At 44.3% G+C, this 16463-nt stretch overlaps 1 protein-coding gene across 1 annotated transcript; it reads right to left on the bottom strand.

Annotated features, from left to right (window-relative positions):
- Positions 1–525: 525 nt before the first annotated feature.
- RAP2C (RAP2C, member of RAS oncogene family) lies at positions 526–16238 on the bottom strand. The gene is made up of 3 exons (XM_075007691.1): positions 15698–16238; positions 12481–12800; positions 526–907 (listed from the first exon to the last, which is right to left on the bottom strand). The coding sequence occupies exons 1-2, from the start codon at positions 15968–15970 to the stop codon at positions 12522–12524; spliced, it is 552 nt and encodes a 183-aa protein (XP_074863792.1). The 5' UTR covers positions 15971–16238; the 3' UTR covers positions 526–907; positions 12481–12521.
- Between the last annotated feature and the right edge of the window lie 225 nt (positions 16239–16463).

Genomic DNA, 16463 nt, shown 5'->3' on the forward strand with positions numbered 1-16463 from the left:
AACATCCTTTTATTTGCATTGGATTTACAAGTGCAGAGGTCCACTAGATGTCGATGTGCTGGGCAAACTTGATCTAACTCCGGTTAGGCATACAACCCAGTTTGGAAGATACATTATCCCTTTTCAAAGGCATACTGAAGCAGATCATAAATTAGCAATTTAGAAACTTAACAGAATAGAAAAACATGCTGCTGCATTTCAACACTGCCATTACCATTAATACAAGAAGTCTGAAAACCCACAGCATTGTGAAGAAAGAACACAGTTGCATGAATTCTATGTTTGATGCCCATTTCAGCCAAACCCTATCGTCATATCAGGCCAATTACAAAATACACTGTCTCAAACCCTGCATGCCTGAGAAAAGGGATATTACATCCATAAAACATAAGAGGTGTCTTCAGTATCTTTTCATGACACTGTCACGTGTAAACAAAGTCTCAAAGTATTGACCAACTACACTGTAGGAGAAAACTTTGCAAAGAGAATTAAGCACTGATGCGAGGTAATATACAGAAGTAACCATTTGTTTAAGGCTCAATTTATTCTCCATTAAATCTTTTTTCCAAGGCATTGAGTAGGTAATACTGAGTTAAGTATTTAATAAATACAAGTTCGGAAACTGATTAAAGAAATCAAGTAAAATATTAAAAATGAATTCTTGCATATTAGCCATTAATATGAACTTGGAAAGCTATAAAAGGAAGAAAAAGGACAGATTAACTTATGGTAAACATGCTAAGCATTCCTGTGTAAGGACTGTGGATCTTGAAGGCCACAGACCTTATGCAATTAGATGTATGGCAATGTGCTGTAATAGAGACAGGTTTACCAAGGCTCAGCTCTGCAACCTGGGCTGAAAGAGTTCTCCAAAGCAGCATCTGTGCAAGTTTCCTCTGAGTTTGATCTGCAATTTAAACAAAAACAAGACTGAATGCCAATTTCAGCATGTTCAAACCAAGTTAGCTTTATTTAAAAGTAATGAAAAGCTGGTGGAAATTTTCCCACGCTTTGGTTAAAAGGATCAATTTTCCCCCATAGACACTTATGTGAAAGAGCTTTTTTTTTTTTTTTCCTTCAAATCAGCTCTATTGATAACGGAAGGCAGGTTAACAGACATTACCTATGTTTGTACCCTGTGCATGTCTGTAGTGCCTTATGAAGGTCTGTGAGGAATCTGCTTTCTTTCCTATTGTGCTGACATACTCTGGATTCATCTAATACACGCCAAGATAATATGAAGCAGTTGTGTTCTAGGAAATAGTTATGCCTGGGGAGCTCCTGTGGCACAGAGCACTTGTACAATTCGTGTCCCACACAGGACTACTTTTTTTTTTTTCCTTCAAACCCACCACCTTCCTCTGCTCCAAACCACAAGAAGTTCTGCAGTTCGACCTTTCACCCATCATGGCACCCGAACAGCCAGGCTGACCAGCAGGAACATCAGCAGCCAACTGTGGAGTGAGGTTAGGTGGCAGAGCACATGGGGCCACTGACTGGGGCAGGTGCTCTGAAGCTGGTGAGCTGACAGCACTGAGCCAGGCCTGAATGGGAGGGGGGAAAACCGGCAGATGTGCTCGGCTGAAAGGGAGATTCTCAGGGTAATCCAGAGTCTGCAGAGGAATCTGCCACCTCCCTGATACCACTGCAAAAAGAGCAAATATTTTGGTGCACATTTATAGGAGCATCGTGAACAAGAAGCAATTCTTCCACTCTCCTCTGTGCTGATTAGGCCTCAACTGGAACACTGCATCCAGTTCTGGGCACCACGTTTCTGAAATGATGTGGACAAACTGGAAAAGGTCCAGAGAAAAGAAACAAAAATGATTAAAGATCTAGAAACGACTTATGAGGGAAGATTGAAGGAATGGCGTTTGTTTGGTTTGGAAAACAGAAGACCGAGGGGACATGACAAGTATCTAGTGTCTAAAAGGGTGTGTTACAAGGAAGAGACAAAAATTATTCTCAACTTTGATTAATAGGACAAGAAGCAGTGGGATTAAACTGCAGCAAGGGATGTTAGATCAGACATTAAAAAAAAAAAAACTTTCTAGCTGTGCTGATAGTTAAACCCTGGAATAAACTGCCTAGGGAGGATGTGGAATCCTCATCACTGGAAATCTGACAGCAGGTTGGACAGATGCCTCTCACAGATCATCTGGAATTTGGACGGTGGTTGGTTCTGCCATGAATTCAGGGGACTGGATTTGATGACCTCCTGAGGTTCCTTCCAGTTCTATTATTTTACACGTCCTATTAATCTCTCCCCCCGACTTGCCAAAAGAAAAACTGTTCCAGACTGCTCCCACCCACACTCAACAGCCTGCCAGTGTCACTCCCAGGCCTCTTGCCTCTTCCTCAGCCCCTCCATTACCACTGATGTTCTCAAGTCTTTGCACTGCTTCTGAGGGGTGCAGGAAAGTTCTGTGTTAATATCCCTATTAAGGAGCCTGTCAAAAAAACCAAAAACTCCAGAATCTTTCATTTGTATTTGACTGATATACTCGCTGACAGGTATTTTGAAACAAATTGCCAAAATAATTGAAACTGGCATAGTTGTTATGCATAATTTTGATAAATAAATTATACAGAATTTTAAAATATTGTGCACAGAATTTTGACACAGAATTCCCCCAGAAGTAAACACTGCAAGGCAGAAAACACTGTGTGTACATTTCCCTGGCAGAAAGGCCTTACAGTATAACACAGTCCTTATTCCAGTGATGTTAGATATTCCATACGCTATCACGTTGAAACAACCTGATTTTCAATAATAGACCCCTCTGATCAATACTTAAAAAAAAACAAAAACAAAAACCAAAAACAAAAAACCCCACAGCCATAATCCACCACTTATTAGGCTTATTCTGTAGGCAGGACTGTGTGTTTAGCTAGTCTGAGTTATGTGTACAAATTTAATAATTCTGTCAATGCAAGAGATGCAGCCACCATTCCATAACATCCAGTACTTAACCTGTTATGTCTTTGCACCTTGAAGACTTGTATTTTAGACAAGCTGATCACAGGGGACTGCACTAGATGACCTCTCTAGGTCTCTTCCAGTTCCACAATTCAATGATTTTATTCAGTGTTTCAGAAAGAAAGAGTCTTTAAAGCACAGTTTCAATCACAGAGACTGAGCCTTCCTTTGAAAGGGTCTAGTAAACTTAATCTATCACGTAACACAAAAGTAAAATACCATTTAAAGTTTTCAAAGAATTTTCAACATCAGAACTAGTTTCCTGTTTTGAATGAAGTTTCTCTACAGGTTGTCATGACTTTTCAAGTTTTCTCTTTAAGCAATTCAATTGCCAGTTGTAAAAGAAGAAAACACATCAGCGACTGAGTTCTACAATGAGTAAATGACACTGAATTCAAAGCTTCAAACAGCTCAAGTGGCAGGAAAACTGAAGTGAGCATCATTCCCAGCAGAACTCTTCTGGAGGTGAGTGTTTAGTATCCCTGGGACTGAAAAATGTGAAAACTTGATTTATCAGGCAAGTGCTGGACCCTCAGCCCCCATCTTCAAAGATTTCAAGATGCTTCCTTTACAATAATGCAGCTCTACCACTTCTTGCAACGCTTGAGAACTGTACTGCTAAAACGGCTGGCAGCAGCCAGCTGACTGCTAACAGGGAATCTGCTAGACCTGCTCTGAGCAGGGATACAGGACACCTTAAGAATGCCAGTAACAGGCTATTTACAACAGGGCTCCTAATGCTGGCAGAGCTGAACCATTGAGAGCCATAGTGGCCCTAGCATAGACAGGGCTCCAGAGCAGTGTTTCCCATGAGCTGTGCACATGCAGACCTGTGCCGGACAGCCTCACATGCAGCCCAGCTGATTAGCAGAGTACACAGAGGTGGCAGAATGTATTCAGATGCCACTCCCCAAACCTTGCTCCATCCTGCAGCTGCTCCCAGTAAGGACCCTGCTGCCTGCTGTGTGGGATGGGCAATGACCAGGCAGCAGACGGGAGTGCTGATGTCAGGGCACCCTCCTGCATCTCCTCATCTCTTCAGAGCAGGGCAGAGGGGACAGTGGAAGATTCTTGCTGAGCTGTGAGGTCTACTTTGATGAGTGAGTCCACTTCTTAGAGATACAGTGCCCTGTTTAACCTAAGATTTCCCCAGCAGCCAGCTTACATGGTCTCCCTCTCCCTCTTCCCCCACCACCAGCCACAGGGATGGGGAGACAACAGGACTGGACTCAGGAACACAGCAGGACAGCTTACAGTGTCTTGAAGAGATAGTGCTCAGGCTCTCTCAGAAACCTACCCATCAGCAGCCAGCACACCCCCACATCTACATGACACACACACACACACACACTGTCTCTGCACTGCATACACGATATATGTCTCTCCCACATACGGTCTCTTCCACACACACCTCCCAACACAAATTCCTTGTTGTTACTACTTGGTACTCCCTACAATGCACATATATTCTGTCATTTTATTCTTTCCAAGTGTTATTTTCGTGTTCTGACTGGTGTACACATTTCATCACTTATTTCTCTTGTACCTAAATTTAATTCTTTGAGAAGGGACTTCTCAAATCCCTAACCTGCCCTGGCTGGACTAATTATCCGGGGGCAACTTTTAAAAATACATGTATTAAATTTAGGTTTTTTGGTTTTAACTGGTGGTGCACAACAGGACATGCTTTGGTGCACATAACAGGTATTCCATACATGGATGGAAAAAATTAGAGGGAACACTATTCCAGAGTGAAAAATCACCCCTGTTCTAGTATTTCTAAAGTGCTAGTCAGAGACCTAGACAAGAATTTAATGAGCAACTATAACCATTAATATTTTCTAAGATCTGCATGGGAGAGGCACATTGAATGGGTCCAACAGTTTTGTCAGGCTGCATAAATCAGAGGAGTGCTTTTCTAGAGTAGAACATACGTGTACTCCCAGTAAGCTGAGCACTTCAGAGCACCCACAGCGGGCAGCACGTGTTTTTATTGGTGATGCACAATCCCCATGCCTCAGTGCACAGAACAAAATTTATTCCAACTATGGATGGAAAAATTAGAAGGACCACAGATGTACGCTTGTAAATTTAAACTCCACTTCACACCTCAATACCCACATTAGTATGTATTAGTTTCACGTTATCCAAGCATGACTGATCAAGAGGCAGATGACTGATCAAGAGATAGTTGCAATCACTCATCCTAGAGTACTGTACAAATTCAGAATACACACTGGTTTATGCAGGTAACATTCAGTATCTTTGGTAGCATAATGCTGCGTTTAAAAAAAAAAAAAAAAAAAAAAAATCTGCTAGGGATGGTGATAGGTCCTGCTGTGAGAGCAGGAGACTGGACTCGGTGACTGCCCAAGGCCCCTTCCAGTTCTATGAGATAGGTATATCTCCATGTTTCAAAGGACATTTCAGGGAAAATGCAGATTATCAGAATGAGGAATGTAAAGAGCAAGAGCCATAAACTCCAACTATGACACATCAAAACTAGACAGTCATCTAAAAAGACTCCTGAAGGCATTTAAGAATAAAGTGACCGGTACAGTCATTAAAATCTGCTACTAAACTCAGGAAAGGGGGAGGGTGCAAAAGGAAGAAAGTACCACTTCTTCTTAACGCTGGATGGGATGGGACGGGACATGAGGAAACTGGGCATCAGAAAATGCCATGTTCAGTGCCATATGAACTGGCTGAAACAATAATTCAAGAAATTGTTTGAGAAGAACCCTGATGCAACAATCAATACATAGAACTGGAAGGCACCTTAAGAAGTCATTGAGTCCTGTTCCTTGCACTCACAGCAAGACCTATCACCATCCCTGACCTGCCTCATACTCTTGAAAGACTCCCCCCCCCCCCCCCCCCCGCCAACAGACTGAGCTTACAACCCCAGGTTTACAAAGCCGTTGCTCTAACCACCGAGCTGTCCCCTCGCCCCTTGATCTGAAACGACAAGCCTGAATGACTCCTCTGAAGGAAAGTCTTGGCTCTCCTTTTAACTAAACTCTTTGTCCACTACGGTTTCTTGACATTTGAAGGCGAGCCAATAATTTGATCTTTAACAAAGCTTCTCACTAGGAGGGTATTCAGAAAACCAAGAAGTCAGAGTGAAAGTACATTCTGTTAACAACTATTAGAAACTGACTAAGGCATAAAACAGGTAATATGGATAATTAATCAATTTTCATCATCACAGGAGACTAGCAGTGTGGTACCCAGAGAATCAGCACCAGGAAGTGGGAGAACAAGAAGAGTGGTAAAACTTGCAAGATACTTTTGAGTTTAGTCAAGACTTAAGGCTTTCAAACTTCAGAGGGAACTAACAAAGGAAGGTTCACAATGATGGGCTCACCAGAAAAGCATGAGCAGATGAGCAGACAGCAGGAAAGATGAGATTCAGTGTTGATAAAAGCAAGGCAGTGGCAAGACTCATCTGAGTAAATCATATACGTCCCTGGGTTCTAAATTGACTAGTTCTGGAAAGAGAGGTGGGTGTCAGTGACCACTAATGGCTGCAGTCTTAAAAGCATAATTAACATCTGCTTCTGCCCACTTAAGATCCAAAAGTGATTATCCCTAGGATGAGCTCTAGCTGACAAAGGAGCCATTCTCCATTACAATTACTGGATAGAAATTTGGTATCCAGACTTGTCATTAAGCCAAGCAGATACTGGACCACAGGAACCAAGAAAGGAAGATCACCAAGTGTGAGAGCCAGGCATACAGACAGGACCCAAGAACTTGAGCAAGAGGTGAGTTCATGGAGCCTGCATATGGAGCTGGTAGGGGAAAGGAAAGAAGGCATCAGAACAAAGGAAGGATTGAATGGGTCATGTAGGGTGTAGGGCAATTAAAGAGACCGCAAGAGGAGAAGAAGATAAATTTGCTTTGCCAGGGCTGAGGAGATTGCTTGTGCGGGGCAATTATTATCTGCCCCCTTGCAAGCAGTGCCAAGAGCTTCTGGAGAAACGGCATTATTGCAAACTGAAGCAAGAACAAGAGGAGAGGTGCTTCAGACTGTGAAAAGCATGGGAACTCCTTCAGTAGAAGATATTATAATGGATTTATATAAGTCAGTGGTGCAGTTTTACCTTCAGAGCTGTGTTTCGATCTGGTCACCCCACCTCAAGAGAAAATGGCAGAATTTAGAAGGGAAAATGGACATGAAGGATACCAAGAATTAAGCAGCAGCACAGAAAGCCTTCCATAAGAGGAGAGAGATTGAACATTGGGAGTATTTAAAGATAAGAAATAAAATGGAACAAGATTAGCCGACAGAGTTCATTGCCTCTAGGGATCAAAGCCAAGAACTTAGTAGAATTCAAAGGAAGACATTTATATAGTGAAAACTGTGGATGTTCTCATTAGCTATGGTTTGAAAAAAAAAAAAAAAAAAGGGGAGAGATCCTGATGTTTTAGGAAACAAGCCAACAACTGATCGGTAGGATTAGGAATATTCTTTAAGCATCCATTGTGAAGTTTCGTGAACGAAGCACTGAAGCATCTGTGCTGGTCTAGACAGGCAACTGGCATGTTCTAGTGTGGCAAGTCAGAAGTGCAGGTAGCCATCAACATGCCAGGTAAAGCCAATAATGGCACACTGGCCACTGCAAACAAGGGTTCACTGCCTGGAATTCATATGGGAAGTAGTCATGCAACTAGCTGAGCCACCAGGCTTGGTTTTACTCTAACAAGTGTTCTTAAAATGAAACTAACCTAGCAACATTTGAGTCAAAATAAAAGGCAGCATTTGCTAGCTTCTGTAGTCAGAGCTGTACTGCTCTAGAAGTTCAGTCAGGGTACTAACTTAGCACCTGGTTTCAATCTTCTGCTTCATCAGACTTCCCATCTAGCTGTGAGCAAGTCAGTCTTTCTGCGCCTCGGTTGCTCATCTGTGAAATGGGGATATGGATAGATGCTGACATTACCCCACCTCACAGGAGTGTTGTGAAGACAGAAGCACTTTACAAATTGTGATACGAAGTAGCGGGAACCATACAGGTATCTAAACAGGCATAACATTTTACAGTCACAAAATACTCTTTAAATTTAACAGATCCTAATTAATGGGGAGATCTCTGGGCCCATCTCCTTGATGTCCATCCAGGTGGTCAAACAACCTATGACTTCATAAACAATATTAACCCTACTCTTCCTCACCTATTATTCTCCTACTAAAGAGACTCCATAATTTTTCCAGGAATTAGTGTCCTCACCCCTTTCCTACAAGGTTGCTAAATTTGAGCTGAGAGCAGGAATGCAGAGGTACTCCTTATAATACTGTTGCCTGACTCCATATTTACACAAGCAGCAGTGCTAGAGAGGGAGACTGAGCCATGGTCATTGAACGACAACCACAGTGGTACAAGTGAGGTTTTGCCCCTGCAGGTGGTGGTCTCCATCTAGCACAGTGGGAAATGAGAGGACAGGGTGAGGAGAAACAGAAAGATAATGGCCCTATTGGGCACACTGTACTATTGGGACCACACACACGCACAGTCCCTGGAAGAAGGAGGCATCTCAACCATTTCTGCTCCCACAGATGAGCAGAGATTTGAAAGAGGACAGAGCTCTGCCTCCATTCAGATGGGACAGTCCTGCAGATTGGGATCCCCTCTCCTGAGGCTCTGACAAAGCAAACCGACAGACTAAAGAGTGCACAACCCCCATGCCAATTATGATGTCCCAAATGCTGAAATGCAGCCACTTCTGAGGTGGCAGGCAGGCAGGCAGGCAGGCAGGCAGGCAGCCAGCCAGCCAGCCAACAAGAACGGTTATTACAGCACTTCAGTCTTTAGCTGAAAGGGTATTTGTATGTGGGGAGGTGTGCTGGAGTGGCCTGTATATAGAGTTGACCAGATTAATGCATTCTGAATGGCTTCTTTAACCAGACTAAATGAACCTCACCATTTCTATTTCAGGTTGATCTTGAAATGTCCAGCACAGATAGCCAGCTCCTACTTTCACAAGACTTCGCAGCAATCATAAACAGTGAAACCAGCATACAGAAGCTGGTAATAAAATGAAAATTACAGAAACTCCCGTAAGCCAATGCTTAAACAGGAAGTCTTGGCAGCTGTGACAGACATTCCATTGGAGCAGCAGCTGGAATGGACATTGCGGGAGCTTTGTTAAAAGACAGTGAGTTAATTTAGCATGCTGAGGGCCCCACCCATTTTGGATGGGGAGGGTGGACAACTACGCACACAAATTCTACTTGACTAGCTGCCACTCATTTGAATAATCATATTTCCAAATGACTCTTTGAGAGGCACCTAACAAAGTCAGAATCCTACTGCAAACATCACAATAGGTTACTGGGGATAAAAATCACAGAATCATAGAAGAGTGGGACTGGAAGGGACCTCGAGAGGCCATCGAGTCCAGCCCCCTGCCCTCATGGCAGGACCAAGCACTTTCTAGACCATCCCTGAAAGCCATCTATCTAACCTCTTCTTAAATATCTCCAGTGATGGAGATTCTACCACCTCCCTTGGCAATTCGTTCCAGTGTTTGGTCACCCTGACAGTTAGGAACTTTTTCCTAATGTCCAACCTGAACCTCCCCTGCCGCAATTTCAGTCCATTGCCTCTTGTTCTGTCCTCAGAGGCAAGGAAGAACAAGTTCCCTTCCTCTGCCTTATGACACCCTTTTAGATACCTGAAAACTGCTATCATGTCCCCCCTCAATCTTCTCTTTTCCAAACTAAACAAGCCCAATTCTTTCAGCCTTTCTTCATAGGTCATGTTCTCTAGACCTTTGATCATTCTCGTTGCTCTCCTCTGGACCCTCTCCAATTTCTCCACATCCTTCCTGAACTGCGGTGCCCAGAACTGGACACAATACTCCAGCTGAGGCCTAACCAGCGCAGAGTAGAGCGGGAGAATGACTTCTCATGTCTTGTTCACAACACACCTGTTAATGCATCCCAGAATCACGTTTGCCTTTTTCGCAACAGCATCACACTGTTGACTCATATTGAGCTTGTGGTCCACTATAACCCTCAGATCCCTTTCTGCTGTACTCATTCCTAGGCAGTCCTTTCCCATTCTGTATGTGTGACACTGATTGTTCCTTCCTAAGTGGAGCACTTTGCATTTGTCCTTATTAAACTTCATCCTGTTTACCTCAGCCCATTTCTCCAGTTTATCCAGATCCTTTTGAATTATGACCCTATCCTCCAAAGCAGTTGCAACCCCTCCCAGCTTGGTATCATCTGCAAACTTAATAAGTGTACTTTCTGTGTCAATATCTAAATCGTTAAAGATGATATTGAACAGAACCGGTCCTAAAACAGAACCCTGCGGAACCCCACTAGTTACACTTTTGTAACCAGTATTATGTTGGTAGTCCTCACCCTGTGAATAAACCCCACCATGAAGCCTGTAGGGCTTCTATGCTAGTCCCAAGCCTGGATAAAGGAGGAAGGTTGGTCAGATGAGTGTTGATGTGCTGACTGTAAAACAATAAGATGAGGTATTATGGCAAGTGTAAGACCAGGGAGGTGTATAAGATGATCAGGAATATTAACAGGAAGTGGAAACCAAAGCACATGGTGATCAAAAATGAGAAAGATGAGGTGCTCTTGAACAAGGAGAAGGTTGTAGAGTGATGGATGAGATATTGCACCAATCTGTACTCAGCACAGTTGGACCAGAGAGTCTCAGAGACTGACTGAACAACTGAAAGATACCACAGCTGAGCATCGACAGCAAGACTGATATTTTGATGGAGAAAGTAGAAAGAGCAGTAAAATGACTGAAGAACAAAAGCCCTGGAAATGATAAGATTATGGGAGAGAGGATAAAATACGGCAGAGAAAGCACGATTCGGGAAATACACCGACTATGTAATATAGCATGGAAAGAAGGGAAGGCACCTAAGGAATGGACAAGATCCATGCTAATGACAATATACAAGAAAGTGCATTGGGAGTGCAAGAACTACAGAACGATTGCCCTACCGAGGCATCTAGGCAAGGTGCTGATGATGATACTGACAGAGAGACTGAGATTGCTGATAGAAAATTCATCCAGTGGATGAACAAGTGGGATTCAGGAAAGACAGAAGTATCATACAGCAGACATTGGCACTAAGATTGATAGCAGAGAAAGCTCGATGAAAGGACAAGAACATCAACAATTGCTTTGTTGATTTTCAGAAGGCATTTGACAGTATAGATCAGGAAGTGACCTGGGCTGTTTTGGAATTGTATGGAGCAGATATCAGACTTGGTTGTTGAAGGGTATCAACAACAATGCACAGGCAGTGGTGAGAACGTGTGGAGAGTTGGGAAGTTGGTTTAGAACAGGTAGAGGTACGAGACAAGGAGCTCAGATAACAAGAGTGCAATGGGTAAGATCAAGGAAAAGGTAGAAAGGATATTGGCGCATGGGATGAAAACTAACAACTTGAGCCTCGTGAACGATATAGTTATCACAGAGGAAGATCAAGGAAAGCCAGCAAGAATGGTGCAGGTGTTAGATGAGGAAGGGAAGTGGTACTGACTGATTATGAACATCAGTAAAATGAAGACAATAGTAACTGAAGATAATGAAATAGGAAGGAAGATCAGTATAGGTGGGATCAAACCAGAGAACTTCACGTATCTGGGGAGCAACATGACGTATGATCTGGACTGTAAGAAGGAAATAGCGACTAGAATAGGGAAAGCAAGAGTGCATTTGAAGACAATGGATAAAATCTGGAAAAGCAAACCAAATTAGCCTAGAAATGAAGCTGAGCATCTTGAAAATGTGTGTATTCAGCAGCATGTTGTACAGAGGTGAGACACGGGTGATGACAAAAGATTCAAAGAGAAGGATAGTGGCATTCAAAAGGAGTTGTTATAGAAAGATCCTGAGCATAGGATAACATGCAGAAGGTCACCAGTGAGGAATTATATAGTAAGATACAGCCGAAAGAGAACCTACTGCAGAAGGTTAAACAATGGAAGCTACAGCTATTTGGCCATATCTGCAGAATGAACGATGAGCAAAAAGTCAAGACCTGGTATTTGGCATAATGAACGGTTCAAATAGGAGAGGCAGACCCCACAGAGAATGGGTAGATGATATACTAGATTGGTGCAGAGCTAGTCTACAGAAACTAAGCCACTCTACACTGGACAGGGAAAGATGGAAGGAAATAGTGAGGGAGGCATCGGACACCAATGGGCACTGAGCCCATGGTTGTTGATGATGATCCAGTGAATAGGAATTCAGGCCTCCTTTTAAATGTTGTAAGCGCCTAGCAAGTATTCATACACAGGATATTTCAGACAGAGGCAGTAAGCTCTGGTTAGGTGTACTGATGTAAGACGTCAATTTCACATAAAGGTACCTATTTCTAATACATTAAGAACTTGTGTGTTGTTGGGGACACACTCTCTCTCTCAGTAAGGGTGGCAAACACATTTCAAACTTAGACCAACTAATTTTCAGCAGACACACTTAAACACAACGGTTAATGAGTGCTCAACCCACCTGCTCTGTATGGCCATGACTGAGGTTTTTCTTTATTTTTCTCACTGGACGATGCAAGTTGTACAACACTGATCTTGTTTTTCAGGCAGGGACGCATAGTTCATCTGCCTAACGATCTCGGCAAACAGTTCATCCACCATGGTTTTACTCTTGGCTGATGTTTCCATGAACGGACAGCCCCACTCCTGAGCCAAAGCTCTGCCTTCTGCAGATAAGACCTCCCTTTCAGATTCCAGATCCACCTTGTTCCCCACCAGGATTAGAGGAACTTTTTCATATCTCTTCACTCGAACAATCTGGTCCCTCATTGGCTTGATATCCTGATTAAACAATCCAAGTGATTAATATATTTTTAATACTAATATTTTGAAATGTTCACCACAGTTGATTGCTGTAAAAGTTAACACTGGTCAACACTTTTTAAACCCACATTTTACCAAGTCATAGGTCTAATGTGTAACAGAAAATAAACATAATAGCTTACAAAAAAAATTCCTAAATGGACATGTTTGATTTAGATGAGGCTGTGTCTTAAATTCAGAAATTTATCTTCCATATGTAATATCCATTCTTCATGGCACTTCCTGTGTGTTTAGAAAGTATACTGCTGCAATGTAAAAGTAATTGTCACTTCCCAGAAAACTTTTTGGTTAAGATTAGAGCTAGCATACACAAAACAGTTTTCTATTGGAAGACAGATTGTCAAAACCAGAACCTGCTGAGAACATTTCTTAGATCCAGGAAGGAATTTCCAGCCACACTGAAAATACCCAGCTAGTTGTGGCACTCACCATCTCAGGTGAAATTCCTAGGGTGGATGTAATTTTCTGCTGAAAGTTTCAGAAAGGTCTCAGTTTCATTTTGATTAAGAAACGGAAATGCCAAAATCTCAGACATTTTCATGGTCGGAGTGACTAATTTTCTCGCCCAGCTCTAGTTATGATAAAGGCAGATTTTGTTCAAAACTTTAATTTATACAACTGACTCAATTTTCTGGTCCTCAGCAGGATTTGTTACAAAAAGAGAACTATGCCATTAAACTCATGACAGAAACTGAAGTCAACAGTATGCACTGATGTTGTGTAACCACTTAAAACAGATGGGAAACTTGTAGCCAGTCTACTGCCTGTGAAAAATCAATCACATTTTAACTCACTACTGTGAGGTAGAATACAGTAGCATGCTTGAAAAAGCATTCACTTTGAGTACACACAGAGCTAGTTATGCCTAAATGACAAATTTAGACACAATAAAGACATGTGAAGCGCAATAATGTTGTAATCTCCCCAAAGGTGACAAAGGAATACATCTACATGCCTTACTTTTGAAAGTACAGATCCACTTCTACCACCTTGGATTTAAGATTTTAATTTGTTACAATAAATAAAGGTTTACAATGTCTTGCAGGCTTTTAGGAGAGAAGCAATTAAGTACTTGAACTTGTCATTGTTTATAGAACTTCATTGGGAGATTTACACCCAAACTGTTTTCATTAAATGTGCTAGAGAAGAAAAAAAACAAGCAAATGAAGTGCAACATATTTATCCACGCTTAATCTTTTTTTCCTTTAACTACATGCCTCAATCTTGAGAGGACACCCCCCCCCCCCAAAAAAAAAAATTCTTAGGCAAATGAGAGCAGGGGAGAAACATCCCAGCACAATGGTTGTCGTTCCTTTGCAAGGAAAATAAACCCTAACTTGGATACAACTTATCTAGGTATGTGCCCTTGTCAAAGATAACATTCAGCCTTCAGCAGAAACATTCTGCCTAAGTGAAAGTGTAAAAGGTTTTGCCAAGCAGCTGGACTACACCCAGCTCAAGCAACCTAATTGAAGCCAACAAACTTCTAAATCCCTGAACTTAGTGTTGCCAAGTCCAGTTATTTCCCACAGATGTAAGTTGCTTATTACCAGAGACAGTTTAGACCAGTTGCAGGTGGCAGGATTTTTTGCTTGTTGTCAGTTTTTGCAGTCAGAGTTTGTGGGTTGTGAATTTCATTTTCACAGGTGACCTGTCTTTCTCATGAACACACCACCCACACTGTGTGAGCATCAAGTTCACACTTGATGGTAGCTTGTTACATAGAGAGAAAATATCAGGGTTTATTAGCAAGATTGACAAGCGTTGAAGTTGCAAATTCCGTTAAGAAAACAGGCAACTGACCCACCCTTATGAGGCTACCTGCCAAAACATTCCTTTTTAGCAAGCTATGTTTAAAAGACCACTGGTCAAACCCTGAGTTTGGGATTTACAAACATTTCTTTTTAAAGAGGATTTCAGACAAATGTTTTACTTCCAGGAATTCCCTGGGAATAGCTTTGCCACCCTAATATTGTAGCATCCTGTTAATGCTTGGTAGTTTTCCTCCTCTAGACTGAGGAGACTAACAAGGTGTACAAAACAGCAAAAAGAAGGCGGTTGTTCTATTAGCAACACAAATTGGGGGAAGAAGGATCCTGGGACACCTTAAGACTAGCACATTTATTTGAGGTTATGCCTGGTGTGGAGCCCACTTCATCAGCATTTGTGAAGTGGCCTCCAGCCTGTAGAAACTTATGTCCAAATGCATCTGGTAGTCTTTAAGGTGCCACAGGACCCGCTTCTTGTTTTTTCTAAAACAACCTAAGGCTGCTAACCCCTCTGAAGGCCAATCTTGTTCTGTTCCAAGTAAAACATTGCTTTCTGCAGGAGAGGGCTAGCCTGACAACATCCCTTTAAACATAACACATTATATCCCCAGCCCAGTGCTCCCTGGACGCCAGGTGCTTGGGGATGGCTCACCAGTGATTCAAACGCCCCCCAGCTGATTTGTAGCACGCCCACCGCTAAGGGTTGCTTCTACTGGGGAACCACAAGAAGCTCTGTGGCACCTCATAGACTAACAGATATTTTGGAGCATAAGCTCTCACGGGTCTTTGCCCACGAAAGCTGATGCCCCAAAACATCTGTTAGTCTATAAGGTGTCACAGGGCTTCTTGTCGTGCTCGAAGATACAGACTACCAGAGCGACCTCGCTGACGCCGCTCCTGGTGGTGCGCATCCGCCCGTGTCTCAGTGCACGTTAAAAATTTATTCCTCCCCAGCAGGAAAAAAAAAATCCCCCCGTGGATGGGAACGCTCAGGGGGCTCGTCGCCCCAGCCCCGCCGAGGGGCCGGAGGAAGGCAGCTGGGGAGGAGGCAGCCACACCCCCAGGCGCCCCGTGCCGCGGCCTCACCTGGAAGCTCTGCTGGTTGACGAGGCTGTAGACCAGGATGAAGCCCTGGCCGTTCTTAATGTACAGGTCCCGCATGGAGGCGAACTGCTCGGTGCCGGCGGTGTCCAGGATCTCCAGCACCGAGGGGGACGAGTCCACCTCGATCTCCTTGCGGTAGAAGTCCTCGATGGTGGGGTCGTACTTCTCGATGAAGGTGCCGGTGACGAACTGCACGGTGAGGGCGGACTTGCCCACGCCGCCGCTGCCCAGCACCACCACCTTGTACTCCCTCATGGGGCCGGCGGGCCGGGGCGGGCGTCACTGGGCGGGCGGGCCGCGCCGCGCCCTCATCGCCCGCGGGCCCGAGCGCTGCTACCCGGCCCCCGGGCCGCCGCCGCTGCGCCGCTGGCGGCGTCTCCGGCGGGGGAGGGGAGGAAATCGCTAGCGGCTGGCGCGGCCCGCTCACCCCGCCTCACTCCATGGCCCGGCCCGGCCCGGCCCGCGGCGGCTGGGGGTGCGGAGCGCCCGGAAGGGTGACGGAGCGGCACCGGCTGCGCGAGCCGCCCCCGCGCACTTCCGCCAAGGGGAGCGCCGGCCGGGGAAGGGGAGAGGGGCCCTGAACGGTGTGACACCGCCCGGCCGGGTCCTTATCGCTGGGGCACCGCCCCTCCCCCGCCCGCCCGGGCCCTTAGCGCTGGGGCACCGCCCCTCCCCCGCCCGGCCGGGACCATATTGCTGGGGCACCGCCCCTCCCCCGCCCGCCCGGGCCCTTAGCGCTGGGGCACCG

The sequence above is a fragment of the Carettochelys insculpta genome, chromosome 13, assembly GCF_033958435.1.
Source record: "Carettochelys insculpta isolate YL-2023 chromosome 13, ASM3395843v1, whole genome shotgun sequence".
Classification (NCBI taxonomy): Eukaryota; Metazoa; Chordata; order Testudines; family Carettochelyidae; genus Carettochelys; species Carettochelys insculpta.